At 40.6% G+C, this 22390-nt stretch overlaps 1 protein-coding gene across 2 annotated transcripts in view; it reads left to right on the top strand.

Moving 5' to 3' along the window:
* Positions 1 to 22110, top strand: part of LOC134212668 (histone demethylase UTY) — a 235730-nt gene extending 213620 nt beyond the window's left edge. For both annotated transcript variants that reach the window (XM_062690716.1, XM_062690717.1), the window contains 8 exons: positions 2192 to 2555; positions 2621 to 3266; positions 9828 to 10350; positions 10606 to 11435; positions 11652 to 12211; positions 12288 to 12497; positions 12702 to 12828; positions 17253 to 22110. In XM_062690716.1, coding sequence (XP_062546700.1) covers positions 2192 to 2555; positions 2621 to 3266; positions 9828 to 10350; positions 10606 to 11435; positions 11652 to 12211; positions 12288 to 12497; positions 12702 to 12828; positions 17253 to 17654 — 3662 coding nt within the window. In that variant the 3' untranslated portion in view covers positions 17655 to 22110. The remainder of the gene's footprint in view (positions 1 to 2191; positions 2556 to 2620; positions 3267 to 9827; positions 10351 to 10605; positions 11436 to 11651; positions 12212 to 12287; positions 12498 to 12701; positions 12829 to 17252) is intronic.
* The last annotated feature ends 280 nt before the right edge of the window (positions 22111 to 22390 follow it).

Raw genomic sequence — 22390 nt, 5'->3', positions numbered from 1 at the left:
ACTAACAATTTTTAAAATCTTGATAAAATGTGTATAATGTACTTAAATGTAATAAATTTCATTGCTATTGATACAATAAATCTTGATGTTTCCAGCCAAAACGCTTCCATTTCATAGTTTTTCATTTTAAGTGATTTTTTTCTAGAGTGCCGACAACCGACCACTTTTTTCTAAATGGCAGAAAATCAACGCTTAACAAAATTGTTAATAAATTTTTTCCAATAAGTGCGATGAAAACAGAATCGGAGAAGGAGCCCCCTTATACAAACTTATTCGCTCATTTGATGGAGCCAAAGTTTTTTTTTCGCGTTTCTTCAGCTACTCCCGGTACATCTTCCTGATGCTGGCTTCAGCCACCGTTTTTATTTGTCGTTGCGCTTTGATGCCATCCGGATCTTGTAGCCGTAGAGGCCGGTCGAAAGATTCGGTTGACCTTCCTTGAGCAGACTTTGTGGCCCGCACTTGGTGTTCTGTCGCAGCCTGTCCGCCAATGAGTCATCTGAATGATGGATCCTAGGTCTATCTGTGGGATGCAGCCGGATTTTCCACGATAGCACACTTGATCTCGACTTGATGCCATTTTGATAACCACTTGGCTTTGTGTTAAACTTGTTTATTTTATCAAGCATTTTTCCTACCGAAATCAGCATGGTCTACTTCGAAGCTGTACATCTTATCACTGAGCTACAAGGAATTACCCAGGGTTTATTCTGAATTCCAAAAATTCAAATGATCTTTTCGTAATTTTAGAGATTTTATTCGACATTATGCAACCTTATAAATGGTTTTAATAACCAGATGTCTATTTACTTCAGGATTGAATTGACTCATCTTTTCTTTCTGATAGCTCTTTGATTGTATATCTACATTGCATGTCTGCTCACTTAGATGTCATTGCCCTTTGCATAATCAATTTGTTGACTTGGGAAATGGCAACCGACGAGGTATCAACGTACTCCGTTTTGTTTGTACACGCGACATTGTCACTGCTGGAAAGTTCTCGCTGAGAACGGTAATGTAATAAATAAAGGGAAATTAACAGTTAATTCCGCAACGGAATCTTGATCTTTGTCAGCGTCTTTCCACTCCGTTTTCTGCGTCCAACGTACGATGATTCTACGTTTGTTTGTTACCCTACATACTCAAAAGTAGCTGTTTATGATGATGGTGCGATTTCGATACCATCCATCCTCTGAATCCCACCGCGTTCGTCTCCATCTACGAAACACACATCTTTTAAATCAAAGCCCATCTCCAAGATGTTGGTTTTTTACGTCTTGTTGGCTGCGTGCATTCGCGTCGACGGCTCCCCCTAAAAAGAGGTTAACGGCTTTTACTCGCTCGACGATCCGCACCCATTACCAGCAGCGGCATCTTTCCTCCTGACGACGGGCAATAGTGCGGGGATCCGATGAGATGGTTCTTTGTGTATATTTACCCGAGAGAAGGCCATCAACAATCAGCGGCACCCAAGCCAGCCGGTCAGTCATTTCGGTCGTTTTTTTTTGTTTTGGAAAAGATGTCGTAAAAAGAGCGAACTGACCATTATATGGCTCATCATTCATGCGTCTCAAATTGCAGCGTTAGGTCAGATTTAGTAGCACTGAAGTCGGTGGGTGCATTTTGTAGACCCATCCGGTTCGGTGTCGATGATACCAATAATTTTTTTTTGTGTAAGTGCTTTTGAGAGTTAAGCTCAGATTTAAGCGAATTATGTCTGATGCCTTGTTTAAGTTGTATCCGATATGCTCCCTACAAACGTCGGATTAGGCAAAGAGTATATTTATTAGAAAATAAAACCTATCCCAATCCCAGGGGTGACGTTTTTATCTTTTGATTTAGTCTTAGTGTTATAGATAAAGGATAATCGGTTAAATACAAACTTTTGACAGACAAATCAGAAAAAAAACCTTAACAGTTCGATACAACATTTTCTTTTGGACGCAATAACCGATCGTAATCAAATTCAATAGAAGGGAGTTAGTAGTTATCATTACTAGGCTGAGAAATTTAAGTATTTAATAAAACAAAAACTAATTATTTTTAAAGTTTTTTTTTTTATTAATTAAAATTGAATTCACTTTCGCAAGCACCTAATAGTTATTAAATAGGTGGCAGTAACGGTGACACGAAAAGTCCATCAAAAAGCTAATATGTATTAATAACCATATTTTTCTCTCCTCTTTTGCAGTCCAATTCCATATCGTGCATCTGTATGAAGTGCAGAACAAGTTCAAAACTGCCAGGCGAGAATACGAGAAGCTGCTCGGGGACAAACAGCTGACACAACTGGCACCAGCACTGAAGGCCGACATCTGCCGTCAGCTAGGATGGATGTACCACAGCATTGAACCGCTCGGAGAGAAGGCTCAGCGCGAACGATCCGCCATTCACTGTTTGCAGAAGTCGATCGAAGCCGACCCCAAGTCTGGGCAGACGTTGTATCTACTCGGGCGGTGTTTTGCCGGAATCAATAAAGTGCACGACGCTTTCATTGCCTATCGCAATTCCGTCGAGAAGAGCGAAGGAAACGCCGACACATGGTGCTCCATAGGGTGGGTGCATTCGAAGCATGCGACAATCTCCCACTTTTACTAATTATGTCATATTTTTCTTCCAGAGTACTCTACCAGCAGCAGAATCAGCCTATGGATGCATTGCAGGCCTACATATGTGCCGTGCAATTAGATAAATCCCATTCGGCCGCCTGGACCAATCTTGGCATTCTGTACGAAAGCTGCAATCAACCACGTGACGCCTATGCGTGTTATCTGAACGCTACCAAAAATCCAGACGGACAGCAATCGACCGTTGTGTCAGCCTTATCCACTGCCAGTTGTACCACGAACGCCGGTACAACACCAACAGCAACTACCACCTCCACAGCTCCCAACTTTTCCGGTACCGGAACAACAGGGCCGACCCCTGCCACAGTCACTCCGTCCCCAACGGCCCCGTCGTCAGCAACAGGAACAGCAGCAGCAGCGACAGCAAACTCAGGTGCACGAAGCGGCGGGGGAGCTAGCCTTACGGACTCGACCGCGGCCAGCAGCGGTCCCGTCAAACCGCAGAGCCTTGCCCAAAGGATCAAGTTTCTCCAACAGCACCTGGCACACGCACCTATGCCGAGTATTACTTCCAAACGGCGGCAGCTACCGTCGATCGAGGAAGCGTGGAATTTGCCAATCTCGAACGAAATGAGCTCCCGGCAGCAACAGCAAGCGGCCCAGGCCCAACAGCGACAGTTCCAGAAAGGTTATGTACAGGTGAGTATTTTTCGTTCGGTTTGCTTGGCGGGTTACATCATAACCTAGAGTCTAGGTTGTATATAGGTTTTGGTAATTGATGGAATGCTTACGGTAATATTTGCTTTTTTAAAGGGTATTTTCTAAAAGCAATGAAAAAGCTTTCGAATGGACGATTCCATTCATACGGTTTCATACGGTTCGAGTTTCATTCCACTCCATTTTACGGAGTCCACCCAACGTGATTGATTTTAACAAATTCTGTACTGATGTACAAATGTTACCAACCCCACGATTGTGACCAGTCTTGATGAAACGGACAAGCGTTCACTCGTTCACTTCCACCACACTGGACAGAGTTGATCATGCATGAATCTCCATGGAGATTTCATTTGCTCTCTTGAGCAGAATACAAATTACACGCTACAAATGATCAACACTCATGTTTGCTTTTTGAATTATTAATTGATAAATATCATTCTACGTTTACAACATTGGATTAGAAAAATAGTTTTTTCTCTCTCCAGCATGAATCTATGCTAGGCTTAATCTTGAATAAATCTAATCCCGATAAAAATATTACGGGTTTTATGGAATTACGGAGTATTATTAGAATTTATATTACTACACAATTTTTAGGATCTGAATTTTTTTTTCAAATATGAGGCATATACATAGATAAGTGTTCCCCAGCATGCTTACTATCAAAGGCCGCACAGAAGTTTTGAGCTGTTGAAGCGGACCGCAGTATATTTGCAACATTTGATTTTCTGTTACTGCATATTACAGAATACTATTTCAACAAAATATTTTATTCCTGTGAATCTTTTTTAAATAAAATATGTGCTTGTAAAAACATTTCATTCATCAGATTTTATCGCCGTAGCTGACTTTTAGTCTATAGTACCGTTTTTGCAGTAGCGGACTTGACATAAGAAATTGTTTTGTCGACTCAATTGGCAGAAAATATTCTATGTTGTAATATCATGTGGCAACCGATTCTGTAATTTTGATCTTATGTTTTACTCGAGGTTTGAGCAAAATTCGTTCGATATTCTAAACAGAATCCGTCTGGAGTTCTGAACAGAATCCGTTTGGAAGTCTAAACAGAATCCCTTTGCGATTCTGAGAAGAATGCGATCGGGAATCTGAACGGAATTCGATCAGAACTTTAAACTGAATAAGTTTGGAATTCTAAAGAGAATTCATTCGCGATTCTGAACAGAATTCCAGTCTGGATTTGGGGCAGAATCCTTTCGGAATTTGTTTGAAATTTTAAATAGAACTGAACAGAATACTCTATTTAAAATCAACGTAGTTGATTGAGTTTATTAAAGTCAACGTAGTTTCTGGAGGTAATAATCCACCAAATTTTAGTTTAATTTCTCCAAAACCTTACTTATTTTGAGAAATAAAAACATCATTATTACGGAGCAGTGTATGACAACATTATTTTACCTCCTTTAAATATGTGATTAAATACAAATTGGTTATTATCATAACCCGAAGTGATAACATCGCAGTGTATTTGCTGTCGGCATACATATCATCTAATGAATTTCATTATCATAGTGATGTGAACTTGACAGGTTCCCGAGAATGTCGAGATATTTGGAATGATAAAAAGCCTTTCGTGTCATATAATTATTATCAATTGGCCACACGTAGTGCATTTTCAGAAAACCTTCGCGGGCCACGGAAAAGGCTTGGAGGGCCCCATGCGGCCTACGGACCACACTTTGAGGATCACTGATAGATCACACGTCCCGATAGTACCTCTTAAAATTGCAAGATAGTAAATGGGTACATAATATGAACAATTTCAGTCTCAGTATATGTGAACGCCTTTAAAAGATTTTTTCTACTAATAATGACTTTGTTATTAAACCGCGGTGCTACAGTGTTAGCTGCTTGTTGAAGCTTTCCACTCAATAGAGGGTCTTACTGCAGATTTAGTAAGTACAGTTAATCCTCCATGAGTCGATATCGTAGAGATATGTAACTATTAAGAAGAGGTACATAAAATTTTTGAAAAGTTGTTTGCAGATATCAGGTATCATTACGTCGGCTCAGGAGGCACGTTCCCCTCAGTCTGGAAGATTGCCCAAGTAACCGAAAATTCCTTTAAGAGTACGTTTTTCGCTTAAGCAGCTCAGTGAAGCTGATTAAGCGAATATCGTACTCTTAAAGGAACTTTTGGTTACTTCTGTGGTGCTTCGCCTTCACTGGCCTTTATCATCATTTACCTGGCGGAAATGGAAATGAAATAAGTAAAAGAAGAGGAAATATGTTAGGAATGAAGAATGGAACAAGTTTTTGGGGGAGGAGCCTTAGAAGAAGGCTTCTGAATGCACCAAAGGCGAAACACTGAGCAGACTGTAAAAACAATGCGTAAAGCAAATACATATATGCTAGGTAATTTCTGTGAAAGACTAAAAATTCAAGCTGGTTTCACATAAAAGAGCGGATGATAGTACAAACGATACATTATCTAAATCGAAATATGCGTGATCCTAAGACAACAAGTTGAGAGTGGAAGCATGTTGCACATTTTTCGTCTAGTAATGCAACACTTGGGCATCTTACGGATAGAAATCAAGCATGCTCGAATGTTTTTTTGTATAGTTCCAAATCTAGGGAACCTTCGTTACCATGATCGTTTTGATTGCGTACCTACCCAGTGTACACTGAACTGTGTTCAGAGTTCAAAACTAAGAACACCAATAATCATTTTCCAAGGCTCCCATAGGCATGAATTTTTTTTCCGCAGTTCAAAAAGCACGTGCTATCAAAGCATTCATCGCCACAATACACCACGTGGCGACCAAATTTTTCAAAATATCAAAGTAGCTTTTTTTCTGCAGGTATGTTGGTTTGGGCCCTCTTTAGCCGTGCGGTGAAACACGCGGCTACAAAGCAAGACCATGCTGAGGTGGCTGGGTTCGATTCCCGGTGCCGGTCAAGGCAATTTTCAATTTGGAAATTGTGTCGACTTCCGTGGGCATAAAAGTATCATCGTGCTAGCCTCTTGACATACGAATGCAAAAATAGTAACATGGCTTAGAAACCTCGCAGTTAATAACTGCGGAAGTGGTTAATCAACACTGCGAGGCGGCAATGTCCCAGTGGGGGATGTAATGCCAATGAAGAAGAAGAAGAAGATGTTTTTTTTCTTGTTCTCGTTACGACTAAAAATGAGCGGAGGTGTAGTTTTTATGCGCGGTACAATATTCGACTTTCGTTTGAAACTAAAAAAAGAAATAAAAACTACATACATTAAAAAAAATCACGCCACAGGCAAAACAAGTTTTTAAAAATAAAAACGAACAAACAAACGTAACTTATTTTTTTAATTTTTTGGCACATGCTGATAAATAATTTTATTTATAATTGGCCGCAATTTAAGACTACACTAGTCTTTCGATAACTACAATATATTTACGTTTCAGTTTGCGAATGCTGTTTGTTAACTGCAACGCATTTTAAACGTCAAAAAATTGTTAGTAGAAGTCAGATGCGATTAAAGTGCATCTTATTGTGCAGCGTAATGCAGCTGTCATTGAGTTTGACATCGTTTTGAAGTTTGTCGGTCCGATAACTACAAAACTGTTGCAACTATCGAATGGCAGTTAAATCGCATTGCAGTTGAATCTCTTCCAGTTATCGAACGTCTACTGTACAAAATTCAAAATGGTATCCATTGAAAAATCTATAAAGGTGAATGAATATTTGAAAGCGAATCCAACCCATGTTCAACGAATCAATCCTTATTTGTCTTTCAAGGACTGAAGCAATGATGTCATCTGAAGAACACCGGAGGTGAGATACATAATACATTGTTTAAAGCGCATAAAGCGTTCCATACGTTTTTCCATTTAGGTTTTCCCTAAGGGATAGACGCGGCGCGGTCTTAAATTGCGCATGTGGCCTCGCTCATGCAGTGTATAGTCAGCGATGTTTTTTTCACTAGTGTACAAAATACAACAGCGCGCGTGTTCGAGTATTAATATAACTTAATTTGCTTCCATCATGGAACATTGACTCATGGAGGGTTGACTGTATCATAAAAAGGGTTGTTTTTACATACAAATAAGCTCGAATTCATATTAAACATTGTTTAAATTATTACAGAAAAAATATCACAAAAGCAGCGCGTAAAACGTGAGTTACGGAAATTAAAGTATTCTACGCTGAAAGTCCTCGTCTTAACACTTTTGCTAGTAACTTGCATGCAATATTGACGATTCACGTCACATGTCATATACATTGAGGCTGTACCTCGAGGAACATTATTCTGACTATGACGTTCCATTTTTTATTCTTTATCCATTGGATTTTGTTATCTGTGATTAGGGTTCGTACTTTTGTTCGTATCTGGTGGTACTGTTCAGCAACCCCTTCAACTGCCAAGCGTTGGACATGAATCTATATTACTCTTCGAAGCATCCCCAAGGCGTGCAATGATATTACAAAAGCTTTTGCTTCTATCATTTTATTCGGCCGCAAACATTTGCTCTTCCAGTTTGACTATGCTTTGGCAGATAATATGAGTATCGACGTCAGTCAAGGAGTATTATATTTCGATATCATTCAAGAACCTGATGCGAGTTTTGATCGACTCGAAAATGAGATTCACTGATCGTGTAATATATATTTTTCAAAGTCATCTCCAAAGATGGGCTTCCGTTTTGCTTTGCCAGCAAGTTCAGGACTCTGTACTATGAAAAATCATTGCTGAGTGCAACCATCTCTCCCTATGTCGATATATTCAAATGTCTAGGCCAATAGACCACATTGGGACATTACCTACAAATAAAAAAACTACAAATGACATTTGTTTTGTTGTCGTTTTTTATAGCAACGGTGGTCCCTTAATTTCGAGATGTGGAGAGGCGACTGTAATATTCTTAAGCTCATATGTATATCATCAAATTTTTAAATACATGAGAAAAGCGCCATCCAATCACTATAATGGATATATCCTACGCTAATGCAGGTAGATCATTGGTTCTTCGTACAGTCTGAAAAGGAAATTTCACAATTTCATTGTCAAAGATTTTAAGCGTGCATACCTATGTTCATCCGACGAAAGTCATTGCGAGTGGAGAGGAGTAAAACAGAATCCTGAGAGAGCCCTCTCACTTCGACTCTCGACAATTTTGCCGGCTGCTTCATCAAATTCGTTCATTTCATTTCTGACACCCGCCTGGACGGATGTGTTTTGCACTGGTGCTATTTAATTTTAAGTAACTTCTTAGAAGTAGTATAAATTCTATTCAATAGTTAATGCACTATAAAAGTTCTTAATATCTATAAAACCAGTGTAAATAGTTCCTGGAATCAGTGTACAGAATCTCAACTTTGTAAGTACATTCTAGTTCTCTTAAGTTAAAATGATTCAGCTCACCACGAGGCCGTGTGTGGTGCTAATTTGAAATGATTGAGGTTATGAGCTCCGCGTGTGTGTCTGCTTGCTGAAGGTCAAAGCCCTCGGCTCGGTTGCTGCTTCTCAGAGCCGCTTGGTGACGATGCGGATGACGACAACGCACATGCTCCCCACTTTTTGGGGAAACTTCATGTGGTCGTTGAACCCCAGCCGGTCACCGGGCGGTCGTGCTCTCAGAGCGCAGTTATGTTTAAATAGGTAGGGTTGGTGCACCAGCAATGGTGGCGATCTACTATATAAGAAGTCATAACATTAGGGTCATTACTATAACGATCAATATAATTATAATTCAATTAAAATATATAGAATTAGAATTTTCGAACACTATTTTAGTTTGAATCTGAAGCAAGATAGAATCAAGTCCTAGATTTAGGTATATATTTTGTTCAAATCAAAAGTAGATCGCTTCATCAGCTTCAAAAAAATCAGTTTCATCGACATCACAGCAGTTTGACATTTGAATTAGAATCGGAAGATCATATTTTCTCATCATATTTTATAAAAATGTGCAGTTTGTAACTGAAGATGCATTTCCCCGTTTTATATCTTTGCCAGTTGTAAAATCTGTAAATCGAGGAAAAAGTATAACTAGAACTGTAACATTACTAAAGATTGCTAATGTAGCGGAAATGCTAATTTAGTCATGCCAACTCCCCCTTCCTTCCAAATAGTGGATGTAATCTAAAAAAGAAGAATTCCACCTTTATCAGATAATTTGATATAACAATGATATTTTACAAAGTACGCCCAAATCGCAAATATAAAAAACGCAAATGTTCATGTTAATACACCTTTGAAATACTTAATAGTTTTTATTGTTACTCTAAAAATGATTCGGTTATCACTGGTACATCTACCCTAAATTGTGAATGGATGAGAGAAACGAATGGTCCTGTGGTGGCATCCGGCAAGTTAAAATGTCTCCCATCGATTTTCCATTTCATGGGAGGTTTTTGCTTTGATGCTAGAGTAATCCATGAGGAAGGGCAGTTTTCGCTAACACCACCTAAAGAACCGTACGGTGGGGCTAGATAGTAGCTGCCTCTACAGATTCCCTCTACTCCGATTTTGGCAATGATGACTCACTTTCAATTGAACCGGAGCCCTAATTTGAGTTTATTTGCTTCTTCTCACAGGGTAATCAAGCACAATTCCCCGGAAACAATGCAGCAGCGAACAAGCGCTTCAAGCAGGAGGATGGCCGACAGCAGGCTCCCATGCCAAACTTCTATCTTAACCAGCAACAACTGCAGATGCTTCAGTATCTTCAGCAGAACCAGAATAATCTCAATGCCCAGCAGCAGCAGCTGCTCCAACAGTATGCCAATCAGTATCGGCTGATGCAGCAGCACCAGCAACAGCTTCGTCTGCAACAAGCCCACCAACAACGGAATCAACAGCAAGGAGGGGCACCGACGCCATTCCAAGGTCAGCAGCAGCAACAGCAGCAGTCGCCGCAATCTCAAGCTGGCTATGGCCAGCAACAAACTCTGCAGCCGCAACAGCAACCCCAACTAGCTGGAAATGGAAACTTTGCCGCCATTAGTGCGCAGATGTTTAAAAGTACGACGACGACGGGAACGTATGGCAATGGAAGTTTTCAGAGTCAAACCAATGCTGCCTTCACGCAGATCACATCGACCAATCAGTCGGATTTAGGTAAGTGTTGCAACTCCTACTAGACTTCTATGGTAACCAATGTTCTCGTTGTGAACCGCTCCTTCCTAAGGGCATGGGCCTTTCACTCCATTAAACATTGGAACATTAAAGTCGTGCGTCTGGATAGGCGTCGAATCATTCGAAGAATGTTTTTATAATGAGAAAAAACTTCAGCATTGATTCCGACATATCGTAAAAATCACATTAAAAATATCCTCATTTTTGCATTTCATATTAACATTTTTTCACGTACAGATCAAGAACTACAAGCCCTGCTTTCATCCAAGGACGACACTGCCAACTTTGCAGAAACGCTTCTCAAGCAGTTCGGGTCCGACGATTTGGACATCAAAGACATCAAACCGCTGGATCAGCAGCATAACGGCACTGTACTTCCTGCCGATTCCACCTCATCCCGGTTCGATGGGGAGAAATCGCCCACCATCAAAGCCGAAGCTACCTCGTCTACCGGTTCCAGTAGTACGTCGACAGCGGCGGCGGCGGCGGCAGCAGCCAAACGTCACCTCTTGGCGAAACACGATATCAAGTTGGAACCGGTCATCAAGATCGAAAAACTTTCCGAGCCATGCAACAAACCCGCCTTCTCTATCGACATGACTGCCAAGGAGTTGCTGCAGGCTGCCAAAAAATCCGATCTCAAAGACGTTGCAGCGATCAGTTCGACCCTGCCCATGGACGTGCCGCCACCTACACCACCGGAATGTCCACCGCAAAGACTAACCCGCGAACAGCTCCAACCTCCGACGCCATCAGTGTTCCTCGAAAACAAGAAACATGCGTACAGTCCCCAGCTGCAGGAGTTCTGCCTAAAGCATCCGATCGCTGTGGTACGACAACTGGGTGCGGCCCTCAAGCTGGATCTCGGTCTGTTCTCGACTAAGACCTTAGTGGAGGCCAACCCGGACCACAGTATTGAGGTGCGGACGCAGGTCCACCAGTCGGCCGACGAGAACTGGGACCAGTCGATGAAGTCCAAGGTGTGGGCCTGCATTTCGCATCGGTCGCATACGACCATTGCCAAGTACGCACAGTATCAGGCCTCTAGTTTTTCTGATAAAATCAAGGTAAGATTTTCCGAGTGTTAAGTGATGGTTGAGATTTCCTCTTTTCAAATGATGCTTAGCTTATAACTTTCGTTCTACTGAAATTCAGTATGAAGAAGCTTTCTTTTCGGCTCTGATGGAGACAATTCCGTTATATAATCGGATTTACCAAGTCATCCTGCAAATGTATTATGGTTCCAATAAATCTAAAGGACTGTTTTTCCTTGTATTCAACAGGAGGAGCGCGATAAGCTGGCCGGTATCGTAAGTACCAACTCCGACTCGGACTCCAAGGATTCGCTTACGAATAATAGTAGCGGGACCGGTTCGAACAACGGTAAACGGAAAAAGTGCAAAAATAGCAATAAAATGTTGCGATTCGGTACCAACGTTGATCTCTCGGACGAACGCAAATGGAAAACCCAGCTGCAGGAATTGCAAAAGCTGCCTCCGTTCGCGCGAGTTGTGTCCGCCGCCAATATGCTCTCGCATGTGGGTCATATGATCCTGGGCATGAATACGGTGCAGTTGTATATGAAGGTGCCGGGCAGCAGGACACCCGGTCATCAGGAGAATAACAACTTCTGCTCGATCAACATCAACATCGGACCGGGCGATTGCGAGTGGTTTGCGACACCGGATTCGTACTGGGGTGGCATCCAGTCGCTGTGCGAAAAGAACAACATCAACTACCTGCACGGATCGTGGTGGCCGGCGCTGGAGGACCTGTATGCGGAGAATATTCCGGTGTACAGGTTTACCCAGAAGCCCGGCGATCTGGTGTGGGTCAATGCTGGGTGAGTTTTGTCTCTATGAAATTCGACTTGGATCGGTTTGTTTAAATATTTTCTATATTCTATAATCTTCTGACAGTTGTGTGCACTGGGTGCAGGCCATTGGATGGTGCAACAATATTGCATGGAACGTGGGTCCGCTTACGGCGCGGCAATATGAGCTGGCGATCCAAAGGTACGAATGGAACAAACTCGAAAGCTACAAAAGCATAGTACCGATGGTGCACCTGAGTTGGAATCTGGCGAGAAATATTAAGGTCTCCGACCCGAAGCTGTTCGACCTGGTCAAGTGAGTGCCATTTTATGTTTAATTGCATGCTAGTAGCGTTGTTTCAAATGATGAACAAACCTATATAATTATTAACTTTCGTTCTACCGAAAAACCCGTGTAGAAGTATTTCAACTGATTATTTTTAAAGAACAACATATCGTAAATTGTTTAAATTGAGAATCAGGATTCTAACACTTTACCTCTTATCATTATTCGGAACAGAACTTGTCTGATGCAAACCATGCGGCACTGTATGCAGGTGTTGGAGTTTGTCAAATCGAAGGGCGTCGAAGTGCGGTTTCATGGACGGGGAAAGAACGAAGCGTCACACTATTGCGGACAATGTGAAGTGAGTATCATTAGGAGAATATATCATAGGGTTTTCTACATGGTATGATCGTTGAATACAAAATACATCAGTTGAACACCTACTATCAACCTGATACTGCAGTCTAGTTGCGCAGTGTTCCCTAGTCATCTTTTAGGACACAGAGGAGTACCGTGACCTGCCCTAATTCCGCGCATCGCCTTATACAGTGGTTTTCATAAAAAATCAGAACCTGGCTATCATGGACATCACATTATTTGGTGAAATGTTCAAACATAATATGCGCGGAATTAGGGCAGGTCACGGTACCACGATGGAAGTCAATATGGCACCGGCCAACAACGGGTCAACCTAACCCCTCTCCTACCAACATTCGAATGCATCGAATTGCGTTGAACAAAAGATTAATACATATTCAAATTACTAATCTTCTTCTTATTGGCATTACATCCCCACACTGGGACACAGCCGCCTCGCAGCTTAGTGTTTATTAAGCACTTCCACAGTTATTAACTGCGAGGTTTCTAAGCCAAGTTACCATTTCTGCATTCGTATATCATGAGGCTAACATGATGATACTTTTATGCTCAGGGAAGTCGAGACAATTTCCAATTCGAAAATTTCCTAGACCGGCACAGGGAATCGAACCCAGCCACCCTCAGCATGGTCTTGCTTTGTAACCGCGCGTCTTACCACACGGCTAAGGAGGTCCCCAAAATTACTATCCTGTCCACAGCATATCAAATTACTTCCCGTGATAATGAACTTATTTCTTCAAGGGGTCCTATGTACCTCGGCTCGAATTATTCCATTATTCAGCAGTTTGGTGCCAATTTAATACAGTGTTGACCCAATTTTGTCACTACCCGATTTTATCACGTTTTTGACCCGATATTGTAACCCAAAAAAATTTGAAAAACACTTCTCCAGTGGGATGCAAATCTATCTTCACTTCTTAGAATCAGTCACTTGTTTAAAGTGAAGAATAAAAAAATTTTTGACCGAAAACTATCAGAAAACTGATCGCTGAGCGAATGTATACCCCGATGCCGATGTCGGGGCTTGTAGAATTTTCACTTCCCTTGCGTAGGGTGAAATAGAGCTCGTCAGGCGTGTGAGCCTGGTTGAAATCCTTGTCGCTGCAGGGGATCTGGAAAGCCAGATTCATGCCGGATTCGAATGTTTCTTTCGGAAGCTTTCGGAATCCAATAGAGGCATATTGGATGACTGTGATTCGAATCGGTCTGCAAACAGGACCGGATTGCGCTGCGTTACGCCGTCAATAGTCAGGGTGATACATTTAGATTGCCTCTTCACCTAAATACAACCGATACTACTCCGATACCGATACCGATACCATCCAAAAAACCGACCCAAGATTCATGTTTCGCCTCTGGTATGCTAAGAGGAGATCAACAAGCTCGGGGCTGTCGCGTCGCACACGCTCATTTTTCCTTTTCAGAGCGCGAAGCGCTTTGAGCCTGCTCTTTATGGTTTCTTTGTCGTATCGCTCCATTAGAGGGCTCTTCGCTCCGAGTGGTCTTTGGAATGCTGTTATTTGCTGCACGGAGTAGGTATAGCATCCAGCAGCTTGATGACGGTGACCAGCGGCGTGCTATCCAACTGACACTCGATTTCACCTCTGAAGTAATTCCGATTGGCTTGCTCATAGAGCAAACAAGGCCTGTTTTCAAGCAGGATCCATTCCATACGTGATCAAGATGGCTATTCTACTAAGCGACAGGAAGCGGTTAGTAGCATTTCTTCGAGTTTCCAGAATCTGAGCATCAAATCCTCGACCAGGGCTGACAATAGTCATCATCGCAGCACGAAATGCCACAGTAGCGACGAGTTATTAGTGTCTTCATCACGCGCACGACATTAGCTTTCGTCGTGCAAATAAATCCTCATGACGTCATTGGGGAACAAAGACTTCATACCATTATTCTTCAAGCGGCAGCTGGCGTGCAAAGATTTTTATTAATAGGGTAAGACGGTATAATACGCCCCCCCCTAAGGCAACACCTATGATAACTTTTTACTTTTCAACACAATTTAGGCAAACTTTGTGTTATTTGGTAGTCCAAAAAGTCGCAAATGCATTGCCTGTGAGTAGTCATATAAAAATATTACTGAGAATACGTAATAAAGCTTTTTTGAAAAGTCGTGAAAAAATGGATTTCAAAAAGTGCCTGGGCAATACGCCCCACCTTAGCCAGAGACGTTTCATAGCCCTTCATTATTATTTTTTCTATCCCATAATAAAAAGGTTACAAATCCTTATGTGCTTGACATTAAAAAACCAACATAAGTCCATTCAAGCAGGTGTGAATTACATTTTAATATTTTCCATATAATTTGGAAGCAACTGCTGCAGGCTCGCTGCGCTTGTGTCCAGTTGGTAAGGGCATACCGTCCTGCCTACACTGGGGCGTTTTGACCAGTGAAACATATTTTCGAAATTCTTTACATTTTTGAAGATGGAAGCAACTTTATATTACATTAATCACTGAGAAAAGTTATTTTGTTGCCCAACTGAGTGTTCCAGTGCAAATTTTGCGGACAATATGCTAGCATCGCTCCAGAATATTGAACAAACAAACAATAAAAGTTACATCAAAACTGTCACTTTTTGTATTTTGCTATTATTTTCATTATGTAATACAAAAATACTTCCACATTCACATAGTATGATGGTTTTACAAATATTTAAAGGTACCAACTGATTTTTACCCTTAGTTAGTTATAGTTTTCTAGAAATCAAAGGGGGGCGTTTTGGCCAGGTGGGCGCATTATACCGTCTTACCCTACTATATATAATATCCCTGTTTGTCTGTCCGGTGACTAGCCAGCATACGCAGCACGCGGGGAGATTCTCACAAAAAAATAAAATATTAGACACTTCAATTCTTTTTTACTATCAGATGCAGAAAACAAAATCAGTGACAATGCGTGACAATTCAGATGCGCTAGTAGTATTCCTTCGGGAAGATTCCAGCAACTCACGTCGAACTTGGCAGACGGTATGGATTGTGTTACCTTAAGTGTCACTGAAAATTCGATGTTGGCTTGGAATTGGAACTCGGTAAATCTGGAACGAATTGTCACGGTAATCTTCTCACGAGTAAGACTTCGTAGAGCGTTAATTGCCGGCGACAGTGGTGGTACCCCGTTTGGCATAATTGCCAATTGTGTCAAATTAAAAGCCGTGTGGTATAAAGGCCGTTTGCGGTATCAAATTGAGGTCCGTTTGGCATAATGGTCATTAGGTAAAATTCATATATGTGGTTATATTAATAACTGTTTGGTATAATTCACATCAGTTGTTTATGGCTGTTTGGTATAATTCCATTCTGCGTTTTTTACTATTCAACATTTCAAGCTCTATCTGGAATAAGGGCGAATGTCGGGAGAGAGTTCTCTTGAACAACACCCCGAGTGGTGCCAAGGGACGACTTGAAAGATTTCCATCCTGGCCGAAATCCAGCTACCGGCTTAACCTATTGCCACGTTAAATTTCAGTTGACTTCTTTTATTTCTTTATTGAGGCGATGCCGTCATGAGCCTTTGGGTGTGTCTCTGCTGCGATGGCCAGCTGGGCTCACGTCTAGTGCTTGATTTGTTTTGAGCCCGTACATAAGGTGTGGCCCACCAGCCCCACTTCCTTTCCCGAATTTCAGTTGCTATCGACATCTGGTGACAGCTCCAGGCACAAATTATGTACCGCAGGCTTCTGTTGATGAACACCTGCAGCCTTTTAGTGTTCTCTACTGATATACAGATTTCACGTTTAAGTTGAAAATTCGGATTTTGGTGCGTTCATTTACTATCTATCGAGACGTTTTCTTGAAGCATCTATCTTCAAGCTATAAAAAAGACTTCGTTCTCGCTCATTTGTCGTTAGGGACTACGTTCTTTTCGCACAGATGTTTAAAACAAATTGTTGAGAATATATTATACCACCGATGCCCTCCAAAATTCATCATGGAGGAATCTGTCCATTATCGTTATAGCTGGCACAAAATTTCTCTTACGACTTTTATTTCTATTTAAATTCAATCATTGTGCGGTACAAGGTACAAAAAATATGATCACTACCATAATCTGTTGGGATCTGGCATACAGTTTCCATTCCAAGGCCAAAAATATTTGTCGTGTACTGAGTGCATGATCCGACTTCGCACAATTGCTTAATTTTAAGATCAATGTTCGTTTTGCATCATTCAATCATGTGGTATCCAGGAACCAACCTGTTTACTTCAATGATCAAATATTAACCAAATGATGCTACATCGATCTTAGTTCCGAGGCGTTCCTAGTTTTGCCGATTCTGGCTTAGCTGGGGTGCGTGTAACTCAGACATTTACTTCAACACTGTTTATAAAACTTAAGATTTAATTATCCTTGACTAAACTGTCGTTTCTGCTACTCCATTCTCCCTCTAGGTGGAAGTTTTCAACATCCTCTTCATCCGGGAACAGGAAAAACGTCATGTTGTACACTGCATGGGCTGTGCTCGGAAGCAGGCCCCCAACCTGCAAGGTTTCGTTTGCCTTGAGGAATACAAGATGGTTGAGCTGATGCAGGTGTACGACGCGTTCGCTCTACACATACCGCCGCCACCCCTTTCGGCATCACCCTCGATCCAACAACAACAACAGCAACAGCAGCAGCAACAACAACAACAACAGCCATCTTCGTCGTCCTCGGCGCATCAGCTAGGAGCATCCTCATCCATCATCTCCATCAGTTCATCTTCGTCCAGTTCGTCGATAGGGGCCACAGTGGTCGGTAGCAGTCAGACGGCAACGAGCACCAGCGCCGTAACGCCCATGCAGGTGTCGTAAGAGCTGGCACGCCACCAGAAAACGAAGGTTTAGTTCAATTTCACCAAAACTTCAAAGACTTAACTGATCCCTCCCGACGACGACGCCGACGATGATGCAGAGCCCGCGCCGCGTGCGAAGAGTGTGCGAAGGAGCAAGGTCGAAACTGAGGAAAAAGTGTGTAATTTGTACATGAAAGGATTCTACATTTTGTGTGTACATATCTAAATTGCAAATTTATCTTTATGAATATATTTACATACGGAATATAAAATGGTTGAAATGCTGACCGCTCTGCTAGCAGGGCTAATGTCGAGCTTTGAAACAAAAAACAAAAAAACGGGAACTCGTAATTATTTATATGCAACCAAACACTGCTTTACCGAATTCAAATATGCTCCTAATATTATAAATTATATTTTATGGGATAAGGCTCGCGTGTTAGTAAATTGATGGATGCAAACGGTGAAGACGACTCACCGTCTGTGGTTGATTTCGCGCCAATTCGTTCAAAAAAGGAAACTTTCTATCTCAGCGCCCGGAAATATCTGAGGGTTTTAGATAGCTTTGGATCGGATTATGATGATCTAGATGCACGAATGTTATCATAACCTCAGATTTTTATCAGATTCTAAAAGTTGGCGGCTGATGTCTTTTGTCAATTGGCGTGAATTCTACCTCGTGCAGATTTCTCCTGAAGTAAACCTTATAAGTAGCCTAATTTATTCTAATTCTAAAACGGAGATTTCACCCATTTGTGTTAAAAGGAGACAATGCTATCGATGCAGTGGATGGTTTGGGATATCGTCAGGCGCGGCAAACTGGATGTGTGATCGGCTTTTTATTGGTCCTCACAGTTTCCAAGTAATCAAGATACCAAGATGGAAAAACAATAGTGTTTCGTTTCGTAAGAAAACCGGTAAAAATACAAACAGCCCTCAGGAACTTTAAAATTAAAATAGTCTACAAGGAAACACAGAAGCAAACAGATGAAACAAAGAAACGTAGCTCGATCTAAACAAATAAGTTAACATTTAGAAGCGGAAAGTAAGCGAAAAATTTGTCTGAGCACTCTGCACAAAAACAGCATAACAACAACGTATATATTTTTATCAGAAGAATCATCGAACATAGCGTAACCATATTGAATCTAACATCGCGTCAACCACTTGCATTCCGAGTGTGTAAAGAGCTTCGAGTAACGATAAAAAGCAATTTTCACCGAAACGTTAGCGACAACAACAACGGTTTGCTGTTGTGGCGGTTGCGGCTGCGATAATAATAACACAATCACATTCACTCACAACAACAACAAAACAATCATCCGCCACCTCCCACCCACAGCATTACACTAATCCTATAATGTGCGTAGTTGCATAACGAAACACGATGAACCATAACTGAGAACAGGAGGCAGATTTGGCCCAAGAAGTTGCGAATAAACGGAGTCCATTTAGAACAGTAAGTAGAACAAGCAGAGGGTGGTGACAGATTTCTAGACGAAGTAGTTCAGGAAAGGGGAAGTAGGATGGAAAGGTTATGGGGGGAAGAATAAACGAGTATTGAAAAGACGGAATGCGTCGAACGGTACCACCGGTTAGGTTAAATTAAACAGAAGTTGGTTGGTTTTTTGGGGTGTGAAGAAGCTTGTTGCAGGCTATTGGATTATTGAACTAGATTTTCCTCAGATACCAGGCTATTTAGTAGTTATGATAAACTTTAAAAAGTTCATCATCAACAGTAGTATTTTTTTAAATTCTAATTCTACTCACTCGTATTTTACCCGAATTTAATGCAAAGTTTACTCGAGTTTTTTTTTGTTCAATACAATGATCAATAATCAGACGTGAGGTAAGTTGATTTTGGTCATTCTCACGTGAGGTGGACGGGTTATTCAAATACGAGCATCCGAAACGAGAGCAATCGCACGTTATTCGTAGAATAAGCCCAATGGTATGTTCCCCTTTTTTATCGTTGATTTTTTTAATTTATAACTTAGGTAAGAAACTATAACCGTAACATGACTAAAGATGCTTATAGAGTTGCATATTGCGTCAAGATTTGAAAATTGGTCGAAGGGATTCTTCTAAAATTGGAGTATCGTAACCGCATTACATATTAATTTTTATACCAGTCACTATTATGCTATTTTTGCTCTTCAGCTCGCATTGCAATTAGGAATTTAAATTCAATAGATGTGTTCTATTTGCGCGTGGGTAACGAACCTGGATTAAATCAGGCATATTACGCGAGCACGCCAGATCTACAACGGGACATCCATCTAATCTAGTACTGCACAAGCACTTTGGCCCAATAAAAACCAACCGACTCATACACAAGCGTACACAATTTGTTTGAGGTCGATTCAACGCTGCCCATCTGATCTCATCTAAAATTTATTTTGCCCCAACAGCGTCGGATAAATCCTATATGATGCGGGGCAAGCCGTAGAAATTATTTATAATGGCTTACTAAATTTATGTAAATGAAAATTTGTCAATGTTTTAGTGGACAAATGGCTTGTTTTTTTTTTGGTTACAGCGTAATCGAAATTTACCCCCTAATTTTGAGGAACTCCAAGGAGTTCGAAGATCAATTTCAAGGCGTTTAAGTTTAGGATAGTTAAATTTTTGCCGACCGTCATTCTATTGAACAACAGTGTGTATGTCAAATTCCGTACGTAGATGGTCGAGGGGAATGCAAGATAGGAAAGTGAAGATAGGAAGGTTGTGTAAAGCAGAGCTGAGTCGTAATTCGATGATAATCCATAAGGTGCTTTAGTTTGGAGCTGAGATTGTACGTTCTTAGCTAGATTGTATGTTTGTATGTATGTGTATGACTATATAGTACTAGAATGTAATCGGGAAGTAATAGGCTTAGGTGTGTTTACTTGGAAGCTATATTAGCATTAATGAAGAAGAAGAGGTTGGTGTTAAGACACCTAAGGGGTTTAGCACGATTTAGTAATGGGTTAGGAAAGAAATGATCGTTTTAGAAAAAAAGTAAAACTCTTCCTTCCGGGAGTCTAAATGAAAAAAAGCTTAGGTTAGGTGTTTCGTTTCGTTATAGGTTTAGGTTAGTCGTGGAAAGGAAGTACTAGAACTAACGATGAAGAGCATAGTTGATGTCATTCATAAACTTTCCCGAGCACAGTCATATTTCGCCCAATCAACTTCTGCTTGCAAAGTGCTAGAATGAAGCGACACCGGAAGATCCAGCAAAGTCATGTTTTTTCTCGGAATAAAATTTTTGAATCCAAAATTAGTAGTTGCAAAACTACGCTTCAAAATTTTTATCAGTTTTTTTTCTCTAAAAGCGGATTACTAGAATCAACTTCATGGATTAAGAAAATCTATGGTGAACTCCATTCGCCAGAGGAAAGAGCATTTTCTCTCGGAGTAAATTGTGTATAAAGCATGTTTGAGGTTATATTAAATAATCGCATGATAAGGAATGACCAGTATATCACTGCCAATTTAAACTGAATTAATTCCATATTGCGACACGATGCAAATCCGATAAGGAGGAATTAGTTCGTACCGAAGAAGAAAGAAGAGGATAAAACGAAAAGTGGGATGTCAGAATGAACGAGAGAGAATGAGCAAACGCCTCCAATTATAATTGGACTGGAACAGTGTACAGTTAGAATTCGAATAAAATGAGAAATAACTCATGTAAAAAGTTGATTATTAACCTCTTTAATTCTTATCAGTAAAATTATCAAAACAATTGGAAAATCTAATCTTAATCGACACTTTCGCTACGGTAACGAAACGTATTGACCACAGAACTCAAAGAAATAAACGAGAAAACAAGATTGAAGCCAAACAGCAATTTGGTAACGAGCGCGATGCAGATGAAAAACATGTCTTTCAGCGTATAATATAAGGAAACATTGCAGGATTTTCACTCACTCAAAGATTCAGGCCCACAAACCCATTCAGCAGAAGAAACACAAGAGACCATGAAACCAGAAAACTACTATTTTCATTCACCTACACCCGCGATAGCTCCCGTAACTTCCCACTTGTATCAATAAAAGCACAGCAGCGCCGCCATATTGAAAAATAGACAAAACATTCGAAAGCATGGAGTACTATATAGAACAAATCGGATTTTTATTCGTTTATCAGTGTGTTTGCTGTTGTAACGACGTTCGTTTTCGGTTGTAAATAGTAAAAAATAATTTCAGCGGAAAAAATCAACAAAAAATAATGGAAATTACTTACCTCACAGAAAAAGAAAGAAAACAAAAGAATAGAACGTCTTTGTAAATAAGCAGGCAAATTTAAACATCAAATTACTTTGAAAAAATCTAAAAAACAAAAGCAAAATAAAAACGTTTACAACATTGCATTGATTAGTTTAGTAATCAATCATGACAGTTTTTAGTATAGCATTTAAGTGGTACATATGAACAGAGAACAAAAGTAATCTTATTTAATTCAATATTATTTATCACCTAAACAAAAAACAAGTATACATTGGAAACAAAATCTAAACGAAAAACGATGTCGAATGCATGGGACTAGTAACACCATTTTGCACAGGAAAGAGTCGACAAGATTTAATAGGTATTATAATTAGAATGCGTGTGCGTGTGTGTAAAGATGACACTTATTGGAATCAACCATCAATTATGCAAGGGTTTTTTTTTCCCACACAAAAAGTGGCAAAAATGATAATAAATTAAACATTGAATAAAGAAGCGAAGCAACCATCGGAGACGAATGTGTATATTAAAAAGACGGTTTAGT

The sequence above is a fragment of the Armigeres subalbatus genome, chromosome 2 (assembly GCF_024139115.2).
Source record: "Armigeres subalbatus isolate Guangzhou_Male chromosome 2, GZ_Asu_2, whole genome shotgun sequence".
Lineage (NCBI taxonomy): Eukaryota > Metazoa > Arthropoda > Insecta > Diptera > Culicidae > Armigeres > Armigeres subalbatus.
This window is presented reverse-complemented; position numbering and strand designations above follow the sequence as displayed.